Source organism: Mesoplodon densirostris, chromosome 2, assembly GCF_025265405.1.
Source record: "Mesoplodon densirostris isolate mMesDen1 chromosome 2, mMesDen1 primary haplotype, whole genome shotgun sequence".
NCBI lineage: Eukaryota > Metazoa > Chordata > Mammalia > Artiodactyla > Ziphiidae > Mesoplodon > Mesoplodon densirostris.
In genome coordinates this window covers 10,121,449-10,142,243 of record NC_082662.1, presented here as the reverse complement: position 1 = coordinate 10,142,243, position 20,795 = coordinate 10,121,449, and the positions used below count along the sequence as shown (strand labels likewise).

Genomic DNA, 20,795 nt, shown 5'->3' with positions numbered 1-20,795 from the left:
GTCTACAAGACCAGGGTAACATGATATACTACAAAGACTCTTCATTTTAGGAGATTTTTTTCAATGATGCTAGTTACTGGCATTAGTACTAGGATTAGAAGAAAGTATAAAATAGATGCTCGTTGTCCGATAACAATGAAGGGGTGTTCTACAGGTTGTCCTCCAGTTCATGCTAGTGTTAGTAGATCTGCTACTAGCACTCAAAAAATAAGCATTGGCTAAGGCGTCAGAATGTTATACTTCATTTTTGGATGTGTGGAATATTGGGATAAAGGCTAAAATTAGGATTGAAAGCACTAGGGCTAGGACTCCTCCTAGTTTGTTAGGGATTGATCATAGAATTGCATATACGAATAGAAAATATCACTCTGGTTTAATGTGTGGTCCTGTGTTGATTGGGTTTGCTGGGGTATAGTTGTCAGGGTCTCCTAGTAAGTCGGGTAAGAATAGGACTAGTATTCGTGAGGCTAGAATTAGTAACAGGGTGCCTAAGATGTCTTTGTGTAATAGGGGTGGAATGGAATTTCGTCTATGTTGGACGGGATTCCCCAGGGGTTTGCTGGATCCTGTTTTGTGGAGAAATAGTAGGTGTACAGCTGCTAGTGCTGTAATGATGAAAGTGAGAATAAAATGGAAGGCAAAAAATCGTGTAAGTGTTGCTTTATCTACAGAAAAGCCACCTCAGATCCATTTGACAAGAGTAGTGCCAATATATGGGATTGCTGAGAGAAGGTTGGTAATGACTGTTGCTCCTCAAAATGATATTTGTCCTCATGGTAGCATGTAGCCTTTGAATGCAGTGGCTATAACTGTAAACAGCAGAACAATTCCAACGTTTCATGTTTCTAGAAAGGTGTAGGATCCATAATATAGGCCACGTCCTATGTGAATGTAAAGGCAGATAAAGAATATGGAAGCTCCGTTTGCATGATTCATCCATAGTTAACGTCTTGGCAGATGTGTGTTGCTGATGAGAAGGCCGTTATTGTGTCTGGTGTGTAGTGTATTGCTAGGAACAAGCCTGTTAGGAATTGTAGAATTAAACAAATACCTAATAAAGAACCAAAATTTCATCATGAAGAGATATTTTATGAGGTTGGGAGGTCAATAAATGCATTGTTGATGATTTTTATTTATGTTATTTTCGGATGTTGGTCATTGGTGTTCTTATAGTCGAATGACAACGATGATTTTTCATGTCATTAGTCATGGTTAGAATCCATGTGGGAATGATGATGACATGTATTTATTTTGTGTTATTTTTGTGATTAGTTTTGTGGGTTTTCTTCAAAACCTTCACCTAGTTATCGGGGCTTTGGGTTGATTGTGAGTGGTGGTGCTGGGTGTGGGATTGTGTTGAATTTTGGTGATTCATTTTTAGGCTCGATGGTGTTTTTGATTTATTTAGGAGGAATATAGGTTGTGTTTGGTTATACAATGTCTATGGCTACCGAGCATTATCCTGAAGTTTGGGTTTCTAATAAGACTGTTTTGGAGGCATTCCTTTCAGGATTGGTAATAGAGTTTTTAATGGTACTGTGTGTTTTAAAGGATGAAGAGGTGGAAGTTGTGTTTCAGTTTAATGGGCTGGGAGACTAGGTTATTTATGACACTGGTGATTCTGGTTTTTTTAGCGAGGAAGCTACGGGGATTGCAGCATTATATAGTTATGGTACCTGGTTGGTAATTGTTACGGGCTGGTCACTGTTTATTGGTGTTGTGGTTATTATGGAGATTACTCGTGATAATTAAATAAAAGCTAAGGATGAAGGTAATAAGGAATGATAGGAAATATAATTTGATAAGGGCTTTTTGGCTTGAGACTAGCATGGAGAGCTTTAATTGAATAAGGGATGTGGGTTTTGGTAAAATATTTTCTAGTCAGATTGAGTCTAAGAGGGAGGATGCTGATTTTTGGCTTTTTGATAGGTTTAGGTAGGGAGGTAAATGGTGCATGACAGTGGGGAAATACCCTAAAAGACTAGAGAATTTGAGGGTATTTGAAGGGTAAATAAGTTTTAAGTTTTGTGTGTTAAGATTAATTTCAAGTGCTAGTACAAAGCCCAGGATGGTCACTGTAAGGGTGGTTAATTTTAGGTACAGGGGACCGTTGTTGGGAGGATGTTGTCGGAGATAATAAACCTGGCAAAAACAGTTCCAATTAATAGGCATTTGATGGAGTTAATTAGGGGTGGGTTGTTTTCATTTATTGAGGTTAAGGGAGAGAAGCGAGGTTGTCCTAGTAGTGGGAAGAAGACAATGAGAGCACTATAGACAGCTGTGAGGGAAGTGGCAACTAGAATTATGAGCAGGGCTCAGGCACTGGTATAAGACGTGTTAGCAGCGTCAGTGATCAGCTCTTTAGAATAGAAGCCAGTGAGGAAAGACATTCCTGTTAGTGCTAAACTTCCAATAACAAGGGCTGTTGTGGTGAAAGGTATAGCTTTGAATAGGCCTCCTCTTTTTCGAATACTTTGTTCATTGTTCAGGCTGTGAATAATAGATCCGGAGCGTATGCATAGCATGGCCTTAAAAAAAAGCATGTGTGCAGTTGTGTAAGAATGCTACATAGGGTTGGTTGATGCCAATTGTTACCATTATTAGGCCTAATTGGCTTGAAGTGGAGAAAGCGACAATTTTTTTAATGTTGTTTTAGGTGAATAGGGTGGTAAGGGCTCCTAAGCATAGTGCTATTGTTTGAATAAGTTTGTTGTTTTCTGTTAAAGGGTAAAATAAAATAAGCAAGAAGATTCCTGCTACAACTATTGTGCTTGAGTAGAGTAAGGCTGAGACAGGAGTAGGGCCTTCTATTGCTGACGGGATTTAGGGGTGAAGTCCACATTGGGCTGATTTTCCAGCTGCAGCTAGTATGAGTCCTACGAGGGGGAGATTTGAGTGATTTAAGTTGAGTATAAAAATTTGTTGCAGGTCTCATGCATTTAGGTTAAACAGTAATCATGCTATTGGTACAATAAGTTCAGTCTCCCCGATGCGGTTATACAGGATTGCCTGGAGAGCGGCCGTGGTTTGCGTCTGCTCTCCCATATCACCACCCAATGAGCAGGAAAGATATAATTCCGACTCCCTCTCACCCAATAAAAAGTTGGAAGAGGTTGTTGGCAGTAACAAGAATTAACATGGTGATGAGGAAGAGGAGTAGATATTTGAAGAACCAGTTAATGTAGGGATCGGAGTGTGTGTATTATATTGAGAACTCCATAATGGACCATGTGACAAATAACGCTACTGGTACGAATATTATCGAGACGTAATCTATTTTGAAGCTAAGTGTTAATTGAAAGGTTTGAACAGTGATCCAATGTCAGTTTGAAATAACTATTTCTTGGCCTGTGTGGACAAATATTATTGTTAGAATTAGGCTGGTAATGAAAGCATATGAGACAGTATTTTTTACATATGATGACTATTTGTCGCTTTTGTAAAGATCTGTATTAGTTATTATAATTGGGATCGTTAGTATAAGCAGTGTGACCAGAGTGAAAGAGGAAAATAGGTTTATTACTTTTACTTGGAGTTGCACCAATTTTTTGATTTCTAAGACCAATGGATAACTACTATCCTTTAAAAGCTTGAAAAAGCCATACTGTTAGGTATGGGAGCATGAATTAGCACTTTTTGCATACTTTCTCAGTAAATAAGAAGTTTCAGTCTTCTGTTACTAGAATCACAATCCAGTGTTTTTTTTTTAAACTATATTTACAATACAGAGGGCCTAAGATGGTTTTGGGGTTTAGTGACAAGAGTAGGAGGGGTAAAATACGAAGGGCTATAAGGGCATTTTCTCGTGTGAAAGAGGGTGTAATGTTAATATGGTGTGTGTATTTACCGCATTGTGCTGTAATTAATATATAGAGAGAGTATAAGGCTGTAATTACAATGTCGGCTCCTGTTAAGATAACGTTAAATTTTGATCATAAGAGGGACGATATAACTACAAACAACTCTCCAACCAGATTAATAGTTGGGGGTAAAGCTAAGTTTGTTAGGCTTGCTAGCAGTCATCAAGTGGCTATTCGTGGGAGGAAGGTTTGTAGGCCTTGGGCTAAGATTACTGTTCGGCTAATGCATTCGCTTGTAATTTGAGTTTGCTAGGCAGAATAGTAGAGATGATGTGAGGCCATGGGAGATTATTAAAGTGGTGGCTCCTATATAATTTCAAGGCGTCTGGATAAGAATAGCTGCAATGACAAGTGCTATATGGCTGATGGAAGAATATGCGATAAGTGATTTTAGGTCTGTTTGGTGCAGACAGATTGAACTGGTTATGATTATTCCTCATAGGGAAAGCATAAGAAAGGGGTATGCTATGAATTCTCTCAGTGGGTTAAGTATTACTGTAATTCAGAATATGCCGTAGCCCCCAAGTTTTAGTAATATGGTTGCAAGGACTCTAGAGCCTGCGATGGGGACTTCTACATGTGTTTTGGGTAGTCAAAAGTGGAGGCCATAGAGGGGGTATTTGTACTATAAAAGCTATTATACAGGCTAGTCATAGGAAGACATTAGATCAGGAATTGGGTAACGCTTGAGTTCAGTATTGGAGTACTAAGAAATTTAGAGATTCCGTAGGGATTTGGATGTATACTAATGCTACTAGACGTGGGAGTGACACGACTAGTGTGTAGAATAAAAAGTAGAGTCCTACATTAAGGCGTTCTGTCTGGTTACCCCATCGAGTGGTGATAATGAGTGAAGGAACTAGCGTAGCCTCGAATATAAAGTAAAATAAAACTAGTTCTGTGGCGGTAAGTGTTATGGTCAAAAATGTTTGTAATATGATTACTATAGTGATGCATAGTTTTTGTCGGGTCAGTGACTCTTTGAGTAGGTGAGATTGGCTGGCTATTAATATTAGTGGTATGAATCATATTGTTAAGATCAATAGCAGTGTAGATGAGTCAGAAAAGAACATTAATGAGAAATTAAGGCTGTTATCATTAAACTGATTAAGGAGAAGCTGGCTTGTGAGGCTAATTTAGTAGGCTATGGGCTGTAGCATTAATTCAAATTATATTATTTTTTGATAATCAAGTCAGGGGTATTAATAGAATCATAGGGACAATACATTTTAGCATTGGAGGAGGTTAAGGTTTTGTATGTAGTCAGTGCCGTATGTGTTTGGTACTTTTACTAGTAGGATGATCCGAGTGTGGCCTCACAGGCTGTGAACACTAACAGGATGATGGGTATTATGCTGGCTACGGTGAACTGTGAATTTAGGATCATTAGGGTTGCCATGATGAATATTATGCCTGCTAAACATAATAATGAGGATATTAAGTGTTAAGATATGTTAAGCTATAATAATATTTATATATACTAAAGGCACTTGGTAATTATGAACTTAGTCATAATCTAATGAGTCGACATAATTTCTTTCATTTTAAACTAAATACCGTATTCAGTTCATTCTAGTCCCTTTTGAGTTCATTCATAGGCCAGGCTAATTGCCAATAATGAGATTAGGAGCAGGGCTATGGTGAGTATTGTTTTTAGATTATTTGTTTGAGTTGCTCAGGGGAGGGGCAGTGGGAGGGCAATTTCTAGGTTGAAGAGAAGAAATGTGATTGCTACTAAGAAGAATTTTATAGAAAAAGGCAAGCAGGCTGATCCTATGGGGTCAAACCCACATTCATAAGGACTTGTTTTTTTCTGTATAAATATTCAACTGGGGGAGTCAGAAAGCAATGAGTACGAGCAATGAGGCTAGTGCTGTGTTTGTCAATAGGGCCAGTATTAAGTTTATTATTCTTTTTCGGGCTACACCAAAGCTAACTGATTGGAAGTCAATTATACTAATTAATACTAAAAGAATTGAGCCTCATCAATGGATAGATACGTAAAGGAATAGTCATACAACATCTACACAATGCCAGTATCAAGCAGTGGCTTCAAAGCTGAAGTGATGGTTGGATGTGAAGTGATATTTTAATTGGCATAGGAAACAGATAATGAGGAAGATGGACCCAATAATTACGTGCAGTCCATGGAATCCTGTGGCTATGAAGAAAGTTGATCCATATACTCCGTCTGAAATTGTAAAGGATGCTTCATAATACTCTGAGGCTTGTAGGAATGTAAAATATACACCTAGGGTGATTGTAATAAAAGGGGCTTGGAGGGCTTCCCTGGTGGCACAGTGGTTGAGAGTCCGCCTGCCAATGCAGGGGACGCGGGTTTGTGCCTCGGTCCGGGAAGATCCCACATACCGCGGAGCAGCTGGGCCCGTGAGCCATGGCTGCTGAGCCTGTGTGTCCGGAGTCTGTGCTCCGCAACGGGAGAGGCCACAACAGTGAGAGGCCCGTGTACCACAAAAAAAAAAAAAAAAAGGGCTTGGAGTATATGCTTGTGGTTCCCCTCCATAAGGCTGTGGTGGGCTCGAGTAATAGACTCGTCAGAAGCTCGTAGCACAGAAGTGTTGAGGAGCGGTACTTCTAGTGGATTTAGAGGGCGAAGCCTGTTGGCAGCTAGCACCCACCTAATTCAGGTATAGGGGCGAGGCTTGAGTGGTAGATGGCTCAAAATAAGCTGACAAAAAAGAGGACTTCTGAGGTAATAAATTGGATTATCCCATATTGAAGCCCTTTTTGGACGATTGGTATGTGATGGCCTTGGAAAGTGCTCTCTCGAATGACATCTCATCATCACTGATATATTGTTAGAGTGTTAGTTAGTAGGCCAAATATTAGTAATATTTGAAGTGCTAGAAACATAAGTATTTGAAGTGGAATCACATGATTAGGCCCGATGTTATTAAGAGGGCTGAAAGGCTCTGTGAGAGGTCAAGGACTGGGGTTTACTATATGGTATGCATGGGTCTGGTGGCTCATTATGTATTATCACGTAGGTAAAGGCTTACTAGGAGAGTAAATACATAGGCTTGAATTAGAGCAATGGCAAATTCGAGGACAGTAAGTAGGATAAGAATGATGAATGTAATAAAAGCTGCAGCAGTGCTGATGCTTGTTAGTGCTAGAGTTGTCCCTCCAATTAGATGGATCAACAAGTGCCCTGCTGTAATATTGGCTGTCAATTGCTAGCTAATGCTACTGGTTGGATAAATAGGCTGATAGTCTCGATAATTACTAGTATAGGGATGAGGCGGGGGGTGGGGGTGGGGGTGGGGGTGGGGGGTGTTCCTTATGGTAGGAAGTGAGCCAATGATGCTTTTGTTTTGTTATGGAAACCTGTAATCACGGTGCGGGCCCACAAGGGAACTGCCATTCCTATATTCATTGAGAGCTGTGTGGTGGGTGTGAGTGAGTGGGGCAGCAGCCCTAGAAGGTTAGTTGACCCAATAAATAGAATGAGTGACGTTAGTATTAATGACCAAGACTGCCCCTTGTGATTGTGGGTGCTTATTATTTGTTTGGATGTGAGTTGGATTAGTTGTTGTTGAAGAGAGTTTATGCGATTATTAATTAGTCGATTTGACGTTGGAAATAAAATACTTGGAAATATAATAATTAAAATGTCTAGAGGGAGGCCAATTATTGTTGGGGCAATGAAAGCGGCAAATAGATTTTCATTCATTTTGTTTCTCAAGGGGTGGACTGTTTTTGTACTTTGGTGTGTGTTGATTCTGGGTTAGAGTAATGAGGGTATTTTGAGATTTTTAGTTGAAATATAATAAACAGTGCTAGAAACATAGATAAAATGGTAATGAATCATGTTGATGTATCTAACTGTGGCATACCAGTAAGGAGAGTCTTAGCTCTCAGTCTTTAATTTAAAAGGTTAACGCTACCTAGCTTCTTAATGAACTTATAATATTGATGGGGATCATCTTTCCAAGTATTTTAACGGTACTAGTTCGAGGACGATAGTCATGAAACTGTGGTTTGACCCACAAATCTCTGAACACTGTCCGTAATACAAACCTGGTCATGTTGATATTAGGGCTGTTTGATTTAGGTATCCTGGGATTGCGTCTGTTTTTAGGCCTAAGGAGGGTACGGCTCACGAGTGCAATACATCTTCGGAGGAAATTAGAATTCGGATTGTTATCTCTATGGGTAATACTACTCGACTGTCTATTTCTAGCAGTCATAATTCCCCTGGTTTTAAGTCTGATGTTGGGATTATATAGGAGTCGAAACTTAAATCTTCATAGTCAGTGTACTCATAACTTCAATACCACTGGTAACCTATAGTTTTTAAAGTAAGGGATGGGTTATTAATCTCATCCATCATGCAGAGGATTCGTAATGATGGCAGGGCAATTAAAATCAAAATAATGGCTGGTAAAACCGTTCAAATTGTTTCTATTTCTTGTGCATCTATTGTGCTGGTATGTGTTAGCTTAGTTGCTAGCACTAGTGAAATAATATAAAGAACCACAGAACTAATTAAAAAGACAATTATTAATGTGTGGTTGTGAAATTGTAGTAATTCTTCCATGATGGGCGATGTTGCATCTTGAAATCCTAGTTGGAAAGGATATGCCATAGAGATATGGAGGATTTCCACCTGTGACTTAACTCTGACAAAATTACATAAATTTTTACTAATACCTCATTTATAGAGAAAGAGATAATGGTTATGGTGTTGGTTTGAAATCAGTAAAAGAGGGTTCAATTCCTTCCTTTCTTGATTGTTTTAGATTGATGTTAAGTCGGTTCTTCAAATGTGTGATATAGTGGAGGACATCCATTTAACCATGCTAAATTTGTAGTAGTAAGTTCTACTGTTAGGACTTCTCATTTGGATGTGAATGCCTCTCAGATAATGAAAATTATTAACATGACTACTGTTATGAGCCTGTTGATGAAATGGTATTTCATGTGGTATAGACATCTGGGTAGTTGGAGTATTGTCGAGGTATGCCAGATAGACCTAAGAAATGTTGGGGGAAGAAGGTCATGTTGACGCCTACAAATATGATTACAAAGTGAATTTTTGCTTATGTTGAGTTGAGTGTATATCCTAAGAATAGTGGGAATCAGTGCACAGACCCTCCTGTGTTAGCGAAGACAGCTCCTATTGAGAGTACATAGTGAAAATGCAACTACGTAGTTGGTATCATGAAGAACAATATATGATGAGTTAGCTAGGAAAATACCTGTTAACCCACCAACTGTGAAAAGGAAGAGGAAACCTAGGGCCCACATCATGGCTGGGGACCATTTACTATTATCCCTGTGAAGTGTTGCTAGCCAACTAAACACTTTTACCCCTGTTGGGATAGCAATAATTATAGTGACTGATGTAAAATATGCTCGTGTGTCAACATCTCTACCTACTGTGGGTGTGAGACAGGGGAAGGGTTATCCATTTGTGATAGTGGATAGGAAAAACAAAATTTTAAAGCATCATTGTTTGGGGATCTTTAGCCATAAAAAAAAGTATCAAAATGTCCTGGAATTAAAACTGCTTCATGAAGTCAGTGGTATTGTTCCCAAAGGAAAAAAATAAATGTGTCCCTCTATCAAGTGTCACTTGTGTGTTCTGTCTGCAACATGGGAGATCAGGAGCCTATTCAAGAAGCAAGGGAACTCCTTTGGGGAACGTGATTGGTTTTCCAACCTTAAGTCCAGACTTCTCTGAAGGAGGTAAGGCCAAAATCATAATGAGAAGTAAGGGTGGGGGCTGGGCAGAGTGGAGCTGGGCATTCCTAGAGCGACAGTGTGAATAACCCAAATAGTCTAAAATATAGGTGTTTTTTTTTTTCTCTTGGGGAGGAGTCAGATTTAAAGACTTTTCTCTGGGTTGTGTTTAGATATTAAAGGGAGTGACTAAAAGGAAACAGTCATCTTTGAGGGTGTTTCCTCCCAGAAAGTTGGGATCAACAGCACAAATTGGCATGAAAAGACTATTTCTATTCACTTTAAAAATGGAAAATGAGAAATTGTAAAAGCCATGTAACAAAGAGAATTATTAAAATGTGGGAGTCTGAGGTGGAAAGATTTGAGATGTACATTTCTTATTTTATTTTTAACATCTTTATTGGAGTATAATTGTTTTGCAGTGGTGTGTTAGTTTCTGCTTTATAACAAAGAGTATCAGCTATACATATACATATATCACCACATCTCCTCCCCCTTGCTTCTCCTTCCCACCCTCCCTATCCCACCACTCTAGGTGGTCAAAAAGCACCAAGCTGATCTCCCTCTGTTATGCAGCTGCTTCCCACTAGCTATCGGTTTTACATTTGGTAGTGTATATATGTCCATGCCACTCTCTCACTTTATCCCAGCTTACCCTTCCCCCTCCCCGTGTCCTCAAGTCCATTCTGTAGTAGGTCTGCGTCTTTATTCCCATCCTACCCCTAGGTTTTTCATGACCTTTTTTTTTTTTAGATTCCATATATATGTGTTAGCATACAGTATTTGTTTTTCTCTTTCTGACTTACTTCACTCTGTATGACAGACTCTAGGTCCATCCACCTCACTACAAATAACTCAATTTTGTTTCTTTTTATGGCTGAGTAATATTCCATTGTATATATGTGTGCCACATTTTCTTTATCCATTCATCTGTTGATGGACAGTTAGGTTGATTCCATGTCCTGGCTATTGTAAACAGAGCTGCAATGAACATTGTGGTACATGACTCTTTTTGAATTATGGTTTTCTCAGGGAACATACCCAGTAGTGGGATTGCTGGGTCGTATGGTAGTTCTATTTTTAGATTTTTAAGGAAACTTCATACTGTTCTCCATAGTAGCTGTATCAGTTTACATTCCCACCAATAGTGCAAGAGGGTTCCCTTTTCTCCACAACCTCTTCAGCATTTATTGTTTGTAGATTTTTTTGATGATGGTCATTCTGACTGGTGTGAGATGATACCTCATTGTAGTTTTGATTTGCATTTCTCTAATGATTAGTGATGTTGAACATCCTTTCATGTGTTTATTAGCATTCTGTATATCTTCTTTGGAGAAATGCCTATTTAGGTCTTCTGCCCATTTCTGGCTTGGGTTATTTGTTTTTTTGATATTGAGCTTCATGAGCTGCTTGTGAATTTTGGAGATTAATCCTTTGTCTGTTGCTTCATTTGCAAATATTTTCTCCTATTCTGAGAGTTGTCTTTTCGTCTTGATTATGGTTTCCTCAGCTGTGCAAAAGCGTTTAAGTTTCATTAGGTCTTATTTGTTTATTTTTGTTTTTATTTCCATTTCTCTAGGAGGTGGGTCAAAAAGGATCTTGGTGTGATTTATGTCATAGAGTGTTCTGCCTATGTTTTACTCTAGGAGTTTTGTAGTGTCTGGCCTTACATTTAGGTCTTTAATCCATTTTGAGTTTATATTTGTGTATGGTGTTAGGAAGTGTTCTAATTTCATTCTTTTACATGTAGCTGTCCAGCTTTCCCAGCACCATGTATTAAAGAGGCCGTCTTTTCTCCATTGTATATTCTTGCCTCCTTTATCAAAATAAGGTGACCATATGTGTGTGGGTTTATCTCTGGGCTTTCTATCCTGTTCCATTGATCTATATCTCTGTTTTTGTGCCAGTACCATACTGTCTGGATTACTGTAGCTTTGTAGTATAGTCTAAGTCAGGGAGTCTGATTCTTCCAGCCCCGTTTTTCTTTCACAAGATTGCTTTGGCTATTAGGGGTCTTTTGTGTTTCCATACAAATTGTGCAATTTTTGGTTCTAGTTCTGTGAAAAATGCCATTGGTAGTTTGATAGGGATTGCATTGAATCTGTAGATTGCTTTGGGTAGTACAGTCATTTTCACAATGTTTATTCTTCCAATCCAAGAATGTGGTATATCTCTCCATCTGTTTGTATCATCTTTAATTTCTTTCATCAGTGTCTTATAGTTTTCTGCATACAGGTCTTTTTTCACCTTAGGTATGTTTATTCCTAGGTATTTTATTCTTTTTGTTGCAATGGTAAATGAGAGTTTTTCCTTAATTTCTCTTTCATATTTTTCATCATTAGTGTATAGGAATGCAAGAGATTTCTGTGCATTGATTAGCCCTAACAGTTGTCTGGTAGCGTCTTTAGGATTGTCTACGTATAATATCATGTCATTTGCAAACAGTGACAGTTTTACTTCTTCTTTTCCTATTTTGATTCCTTTTTAAAATTCTTCTTCTCTGATTGCTGTGGCTAAAACTTCCAAAACTATGTTGCATAATAGTGGTGAGAGTGGGCAACCTTGTCTTGTTCCTGATCTTAGTGGAAATGGTTTCAGTTTTTTACCATTGAGAATGATGTTGGCTGTGGGTTTGTCATATATGGCCTTTATTATGTTGAGGTAAGTTTCCCTCTATGTCTACTATCTGGAGAGTTTTTTTCATAAATGGGTGTTGAATTTTGTCGAAAGCTTTCTCTTCCCTGGTGGCGCAGTGGTTAAGAACCCGCCTGCCAGTGCAGGGGACACAGGTTCGAGCCCTGGTCCGGGAGGATCCCACATGCCGCGGAGCAACTAGGCTCATGCGCCACAACTACTGAGCCTGTGCTCTGCGGCCTGCGAGCCACAGCTGTTGAGCCCGTGTGCCACAACTACTGAAGCCTGTGCACCTAGAGCCCGTGCTCCGCGATGGGAGAGGCCGCCGCAGTGAGGGGCCCGCGCACCGCAACAAGGAGTGGCCCCGTTCGTCACAGCTAGAGGGAGCCCGTGTGCAGCAATGAAGACCCAACGCAGTCAAAAACAAATTAAAAAATAAAAATAAAATAAATAAATAAAATCTACTATTATAAATATAATTGTAATCCTTCTAGCTCTAAAATTTTATTATTTTAAATGTGTTCTAAAGGAGAAAAATTAATGCTCATTGTTTGTTTGTTTTTGGCTGCGTCAGGTCTTAGTTGCGGCACTTGGGATCTTCCTTGAGGCACGCGGGATCTTTCGTTGCAGTGCAGGCTCTTTGTTGTCGCGCACAGGCTTCTCTCTAGTTGTGGTGTTCAGGTTTTCTCTGTCTAGTTGTGGCCCGTGGGCTTAGTTTCCCTGCGGCATGTGGGTGGGATCTTAGTTCCCCAACCAGGGATCAAACCCGTTGTCCCCTGAATTGGAAGGAGGATTCTTTACCACTGGACCACCAGGCAAGTCCCAATGCTCATTGATTTTTCAAATCAGTTTTTAAGTCCTATTTGTTTTGAGACTCCAAATCAAGTTAAACATTTTTTTAAACCCACATGCATTCTTTAAAATACTAAATTTCCTTTATAGTTTTATAAGAACATTTATATCTTTAATATTTAAATGAATCACAGCACAATTATTTAGTCAACTAGCATTTACATAACAGCAGATTAAAAAAAAAAATACTGAACCGTGCTGTGCTGTCTGCCAAACAGGTCAAATTTATATCCTCTGGCCTGATCAACCAGCAGGTGGCCTACGAGACTTGAGGCTCAGAATGTCTATAACTAGAGATGAATCCAATCACTCCTATGTCCACACCCAACCCTCCCTGCACTGGCTACTAGAGCAGCTTGGTAAATCATGATTCATTGGTGGCTGCATGTAAATGCTGAGACACATTTCATGTCCTGGGTTTGTTCTCCTCCCCTGTTGTAAGGAATAGAGGGTAAGCTAGAGGGATAAAGAATCCTGGGGGCTTCTGCTATGAAGGAAAAGACTCATTTAATAATGTCTTACTGTTTGCCAGGTTGGGTGCCAAGCCCACAAGTGCCTCATTTCGTTGGATCCTACAAAAATCCCAGAAACAAAACAAAACAAAACAAAAAAATCCCAGAAACTAGGTTTGTAGCATTGTCTTTCTTTCACAAGAAAACTGAGCTTTTACCTAAGGTCCCCCCAACCCTATATCCCCTCCCTTACTGGGTCAACAACACCAGCCCCTGAATCCTCAGCAGGGAGCTTTTCTGTGAATGCCCTTTGTTAAGGTCACTATGATGGTTAAATTTTTTGTGTATGAATATTGCTGTGCAAAACAATGATGGTAAAAAATGAATTCTGGATGAGGGTGTTTCTGGAAGAAATTAACATTGGAAACAGCACACTGAGTGAAGAGATCTGCCCTCATCAATATGGGTGGGCATCATGCAATCCTTGGGTTCTGCATGAAACAAAGAGGGCACATTCTCTCCTTCTCTCTCTTCTTACCCATGAACATCAAACCTTCTGGTTCTCAATCTTCCATACTGTGAAACTTAAACCAGTGGTTCCCTGGTTCTCAGGTCTTTGGCCTCAGACTTGGAGTCACACCATCCGCTTACCTGATTCTCAGCCTTAATCCTCAGTCTGAGTTATATCACTGGCTTTGTTGACTCTCTAGTTTACAGACAGCAAGCTGTGGGACTTCTCAGCCTCTGTAATCATGCAAGCCCATTCCCATAATAAATCTCCTTTAATATATATACAGGTGACCCTGGAAAGCACTGGTTTGAAATGGTCAGATTCACTTACACACAGAGTTTTTCAAGAGTAAATATAGTTCTACAGGATCTAGTTAGTGGAACCAAGGGTGTGGAAATGAGGATATGGAGGGCAGACGATAAGTTATATGGGGATTTTTCAACCGAGAAGGGGGTGATAACCCTCACTGACACATTGCTCAGCAATCAGATGTACGCTGTTGGTTACTCAGGAGAACCCTGACAAATACAGTCTTACCACAGGCCAGGAGGTCACGTACACCCACAAGTGTTTTGTTATACATTATACATCCTGATTGTCTGATGGCAAAACATGCTATCTAGTCTTCCCTGATGGTGAGACATAGGAGGTTTTATGGGACTAAATTCAATCTCTCATTGATATAATCTAGCCCCTGAAAGGATATCATTTTTTAAAATTCATTAATTAATTTATTTTTGGCTGTGTTGAGTCTTCGTTGCTGCTCTCGGGCTTTCTCTAGTTGCAGCGAGCGGGGCTTCTCATTGTGGTGGCTTCTCTTGTTATGGAGCTCGGACTCTAGGTGCACAGGCTTCAATAGTTGTGGCACACGGGCTCAGTAGTTATGGCTCGCAGGCTCTCGAGTGCAGGCTCAGTAGTTGTGGCGCACGGGCTTAGTTGCTCCACAGCATGTGGGATCTTCCTGGACCAGGGCTCGAACCCGTGTCCCCTGCATTGGCAGGAGGATTCTAAACCACTGCTCCACCAGGGAAGTCCTGAAAGGATATAATTTTTAATGAGGTATAAAAACACTAAAACCATGTCACATGCCTGCATGATTTTAGTAGTTTGCTAAAAGAAATTCGTATAACTTCCCTGGTCCACCTGGATTAATTCAGGAAGGACCATTACTCACCATGGGTCCAGAGGTTCAGCTTATCTGCAGTGTGGATGACCCCTTCCAGAACTGGGAGCCATGCCTTGTGCAGTAAAGCCCATTCCCCCCACACTGAAAACTCAAGAACTAAGAGTTATGGACCCACCAGGAGAACCATGAGGACTGCTCATGTCCAGGGTCATGGCCTGAGCCAGCAGTGAGGCCCTGCCAAGAGCTCTTCACTCCAGTGGTTCATTGACCACTGAGTATGTTCCTCTTTGTGTGTATTAACCCACTGAACAGCCACAGAAATAAGCAAGGAAGTAAGAGATGCTCCAGACTAAAGAACTGGTGGGAATGGTAAGATTAGAGATCATAGACAATTCAGAGCCATTTTTTTCTTCCATCAGTATCTGGAGATTCCTGCAGTATAAACTGAGAAATCAGGATAATACAGCATGGAGAGCAGCAGTCAGTTTACACTGAGGGTCTCTTTATTTCTGACCATTCGTTTACAACCATCTGCCCAGGGATAACTCCAACACGTGGGTCTCAAGACTCAATCCACCTCCAGAAATTTGGGTTCATATTTCTGACTCTATAAGACACATCTCCCCAAAAGGCCTATTATCTGTCAGAGTCAACTTTTCCCTCTGCATTCCTGCACCCCCCCTTCATCACTTTCTCTTCTCCCATTCACATTGAGCAGATGTCTGAAACCATGGGTCTGTTTTCCCTTCACGATGGAACTATGTCCTAGATATCAGTTTCCAAGTGCTCAGAAGAAAGCTTTTAGATGCACCCAAGTAGTTAGGGGTATTTCAGCAGTATATGATGGGCTGGGGATGATAGAATGTGTTATCTCCACAGTGCAGACAGGGGTTGGAACTAATCCAGACGATCCTGGGACGTCCTAAGACTCTCAGAATCTCAAACAGTTCAGCCAGACACTGGGAAAATCTTCTCAGTTGGAGGATGCCCTGAGAGCTGTAACTCTCCTGAGGGACAGGATACAGCTCTTGACTTAAACTGGGCAGCCCGGAGGTGTGTCTCAGCAGCTTCTCCATGATGGCCATGGAGAGGAGGTTTCCACGCAGGCTGAAGAACGTGAGCTGGGAGCAGTGGCTCAGGGGTTGCAGGATGGTCTCGAGGTGAGAGTCCATGATCCCACATTGCTCTAAATACAGTTCCTGGAGGGTGGCTGCAACTTTCTCCAACAGAACTGGGAGGAGCTCAGGACTAGAGTAGGTCAGGGTGACGCCACTCAGATCCAGGCCCTTTAGCTGACTGATGTTCGGGCACTGGGACAGATGGCTCAATTCTGAATCCGAAATGAGGCAGTGAGTTATTGCGAAGCTGTCCAAGGGGGTTGTCAGACACCTGGGGAGAAACAGAGCAATTAGGTCTTGGAAATCGAGGTGGAAGTTGACTTCAAGTAGGGAGACGAGTGATTTGCCCAAGCCCAAGGTGAGTCTGATCATCTGATAACCATCAATACCCAGAATGCCCAGTCTCATTTTAACCTGAGTCCTTTCACCTTCCTGTGTGACTGAGTCAAGTTGAAGGCTCTCTTTCATCATCAGTCAAGCAGAGAAAAACTTACTACACTTCTTATGAGGATGAACGAACATAATGGAGTACACTAAAACACGCTCAGGGGAGAGCCTGACATCTTGTCTCAGTAAAGAGTGGGCATCACTGAATTTTAATAGTAAGATACATACATAAAATGCTTCCTACTCAGGTTTCCCTCAGCCCATGTTTGGGCCACAGGCACGCATAGCTCAGGCCAGGTAAGGCTTCTGGGTGATGTGCATAGTGGACCAACCAGGGCAAGATCTCATGACATCAATTGAGGTTGCCAGTCTGCAGGGGCTCAGTTATATTCCTGCATCATCTGCAAACCATCTACCAGTTTTTATTCTGCTTTAGGCTCCTGATCTATTATGATCATCTCCAGAATCACGCATTATCCATATATTAATTACCTCATCAGGAGCAAAAAACGACCTTTTGCAAACAGGGAATTTGAGACAGGCTCATTGTGGTCACAACACTGGTGCGCACAGAGCTTCCATTTAGAAATGTTCAGGCCTGATGGAGTTTTCATTCTTTAAGGCCCCCTTCCTTTACCTATTTTCCTAAGTCATCTAAACAAAGCTATCTCTTCCTAAAGAAGAAATCATATACCCACACCACTAGATCCTAACCCCTAGCCCATAGCTTCCTACCAGGGTGTCCCTTTCTAGAGGCTCTGTCCCAGTTTGGGCCCCTACCTTGATTTGCGTGGTTATGTGATATCACAGTTCAGGATAGAGAAGCAAAAGGGACAGTGCTTTGGATATTCTAGTGTTGTGTTCGCTGTTACCTGGCCAATGGTGCACACTCACCTGAGCATCTGGTCCAGGCATCCTTCAAGTAAAGAGGGAGATTCCAGATGGAGATCCCGGAGGTGGTGCAGCCTGAGTAACTGAGAGGTAATTTGGACAAAGTGCTGCTCTTCCTGCTCCCCAGTTGCAGACATGTGGATGTGGGAGAGAAGGAGTCTCTTCACTTTATTCATCTGGCCCAGGAGAGGAGCAAACATGGCCAGGGTGGACAGATGCCAGGTGCAATTCACTTGCACCTCCTGGATACAGTCCAACTGTACCATACTCAGGACCTTCATAATATTTTCCATGGGAAATGAAAGAATCCTCAGCTTCTTACAGCACAGGTGTATGGAAGCTTTTCTCTGCTCTACCCACCTGAGGAGGTAGGTGAGGAATCCATCCAAGGTCCTTTCCTTGAGATGAAGTTCTATGAATACCTCCAAGGGAGCCACGGGCTGTTTTGTCCTTGACCTGTCCTCAGCCACTTGTGCCATCAGTGAGCTTGAACATCCATGGACACTGTATCCAGACCACATTCTCCAGAAGTCCTGGCTGGTATTCCTTAAATCCAGCACCCGCAGTTTGCACCTCCTGTGGGAAAACAGCAGATTGGCAGCTATGGTTTAAGATCCACACATAATGAAACCACAGTCTCAGCATTTAGGCAACATTCAGACTTCCCACTTGAGCTTTTACTTCGCATCTCTGACATCACCTGCTGTCTTGCTCTCTTCTTCCCTCTCTGGATCACATTCCTCCATCTCCTTTCCCCTTCCATCCTTCCTGGCTTTCTACACCTATTACCCTTACGCATCCCTGGCTGAGACATGTACTTTCAGACTCCCCTACATCTTAGGCACTCATACACTGCTGGAAGGCATTTCCCAAAATGAGCTCAGCAATGGCCAAGTCTCTGTGTTTCTTCATTGGCATCATCAGAAGCCTGCAGTCCATCCCTTGTCCATCCACTCTCCTGACTTCAGCTTTCTCTTCAGGGCTCCCCAAAACCTTACTAGGCTACCTTGCTCAGACTCACCTGGGATGATCTTTCTGTGCAAGCAGGATATCAAGCCCAGCCAGCACTGCTTGTAAGGTTCCCAGATGAGGTATCTTCATCAGACCCCCCAGAGGCAGGCGTACAAAGGGCCAGGCTTGCACCATAGCCTTCAGGGTCTCACTGCGACTCCCATAGAATGCTTCCATGAACAGTGGGGGGAAGAGCTCTGTGGGCAGATCCTTCAGAGCTGTGATGGTCGAGGCCTCATCCCTCAGCAAGCTCATTCCCGCCAGGTCCAGGAGTCTCAGGGGGTTCTGGACACTCATCGTGACTCTGATCCTAAAGGAATCCTGTGGAAACTTGCAGGGAACAAGGCATCTTTCTCAGGTTAAGCATGAGCACCCCTTACTCGGTCGCCCCACCTTTCAGAAGAACCAACTCAGAGCCAAAGTCACTGCTCTGGCAGTGGTGGAAGAGCCTGTTTAGCAGAATTCCACTCTGGGCTCAGTGGGCCCAAAGCCATAGCTTTGCCCTTGTGGGCACCAGAACAAGCTTCTCACAAGTACCAAGGAGGAAGAAACCCAACCACTCGTCCATCCATTTCCATTCACTGCTTTGCTCAGTTAGGTTGCATTGGGAAGTGGCTACCATGAGCCCGAAGGCTGACCCCAGTCTTTTTTGGGGGAAGCCTTTCAGACCACCACTTAGGGCCCTAAAACTATGGGAATAGCAGCATCTTGTGGCCCAACACAGTCTCCAATCTCAGTTTCCACAGTTAACTGCATTGGGAAAGATGAAGCAGATATGCCTAAAATGAATACCATTTGTGCAAACTAAATCTTTTTTTTTTTTTTAATCTTTTGGCCGCACCACAAGGCATAGGGATCTTAGTTCCCCAACCAGGGATTGAACCTGTGCCCCCTGCATTGGGGGCGTGGAGTCTTAACCACTGGACCACCAGGGAAGTCCCTGTGCAAACTAAAGCTTTTTAATGTAAAAAATTAAAATTCCAAACAGATGTTTTCATTAAAAAATAAAATCTGGTTGGTTAAGAGATTTTTATTTTATTTTATTTTATTTTATTTTTTTTTTTTGCGGTACACGGGCCTCTCACCGCTGTGGCCTCTCCCATTGCGGAGCACAGGCTCCGGACGCGCAGGCTCAGCGGCCATGGCTCACGGGCCTAGCCGCTCCGTGGCATGTGGGATCCTCCCCGACCGGGGCACGAACCCATGTCCCCTGCATAGGCAGGCGGACTCTCAACCACTGAGCCACCAGGGAAGCCCAAGAGATTTTTAAATGATATAAACCAAAGTACAAATCAACATGTTTGGGATTAAGGCAAAATTACACTTAGAGGCAAAACCACACTTAGAGGCAAAATCAAAGCCTTACATTTGTACATCTGAAAAGAAAGAAAATCTCCCTGCCATCCATAGCTACATGCCATCATTCAAAACCTGCTGACCATAGATAAGATGAGAGTGTCTTTAGGTGAGGTCTGTAACTTACCAGCTCTGTTGTGGCAGGGTGCTCAGACCTCAGATGGGGTGGAGAACCCAGGCAGTGACTCCAGAGAAAGAAGTTTCTGCAAATCTTCTTTGGTGCCTGAGGCTTTTATAGGCTTTTTAATCACATCTTCCCCCTTTGCAACTACTACCATCCAATCAGAAAGCGATGCCTGATTAGATTCAAGACTGTCCATCAGGTTAATCTTGAGTGGATCTTTGCCTATAACCAGATGAATTGATTGAATCTGGTATTCATTCAGGTGGGAATAAATGGGGGGAGGGGATTCAAGGACTCAATCATTGATTCACTGCACAAACATTGATTGAGTTTTACTAATAGGGTCAGTTATAGGCAAGGGTGTGTGACAGGGAAGAGACTATTGGTTCCTGACATTGAAAAGATTGAAAAAACTTGAAAGCATCATTGTTGGGGAATCTTTGGCCAGATCAACTTAATCAAAATGTCCCACAATTAAAGCAACTTCAAAAACACATTGGGGTCATTCCCAAAGGAAACAACATAAACTCCTATCTGTATCAAGTTGTCACTTAGATTTTACAACAGAAACATAGCAGATCAAGAGCCTATTCAGGGAGCAAGGGAAATGCAATTGGAGATGTTCATGGTCCCCCAGGCTAAAGTCAGGGCTCCTCTGAAAGAAGTCAGGTCAAAATCACAATAAGGAGTAAGGGTGGGGACTGAGCAGTGTGGAGTAGGCCATTCCTAAAGGCACCCTTTGAATGACCCAAACAGTGTGAAATATT

General features: G+C 41.7%; 1 protein-coding gene and 3 pseudogenes across 1 annotated transcript; all 4 read right to left on the bottom strand.

Annotated features, from left to right (window-relative positions):
• Positions 1 to 1,701: 1,701 nt before the first annotated feature.
• LOC132502406 (NADH-ubiquinone oxidoreductase chain 5-like) lies at positions 1,702 to 5,259 on the bottom strand (annotated as a pseudogene).
• A 1,591-nt stretch (positions 5,260 to 6,850) lies between these two features.
• On the bottom strand, positions 6,851 to 7,554 carry LOC132483576 (ATP synthase subunit a-like; annotated as a pseudogene).
• Positions 7,555 to 7,803: 249 nt separating this feature from the next.
• Positions 7,804 to 8,469, bottom strand: LOC132483577 (cytochrome c oxidase subunit 2-like; annotated as a pseudogene).
• A 7,239-nt stretch (positions 8,470 to 15,708) lies between these two features.
• Positions 15,709 to 20,095, bottom strand: LOC132477522 (PRAME family member 8-like). The gene is made up of 4 exons (XM_060079918.1): positions 20,032 to 20,095; positions 18,559 to 18,878; positions 17,541 to 18,113; positions 15,709 to 16,530 (listed from the first exon to the last, which is right to left on the bottom strand). The coding sequence occupies exons 2-4, from the start codon at positions 18,843 to 18,845 to the stop codon at positions 15,972 to 15,974; spliced, it is 1,419 nt and encodes a 472-aa protein (XP_059935901.1). The 5' UTR covers positions 18,846 to 18,878; positions 20,032 to 20,095; the 3' UTR covers positions 15,709 to 15,971.
• Positions 20,096 to 20,795: the final 700 nt, after the last annotated feature.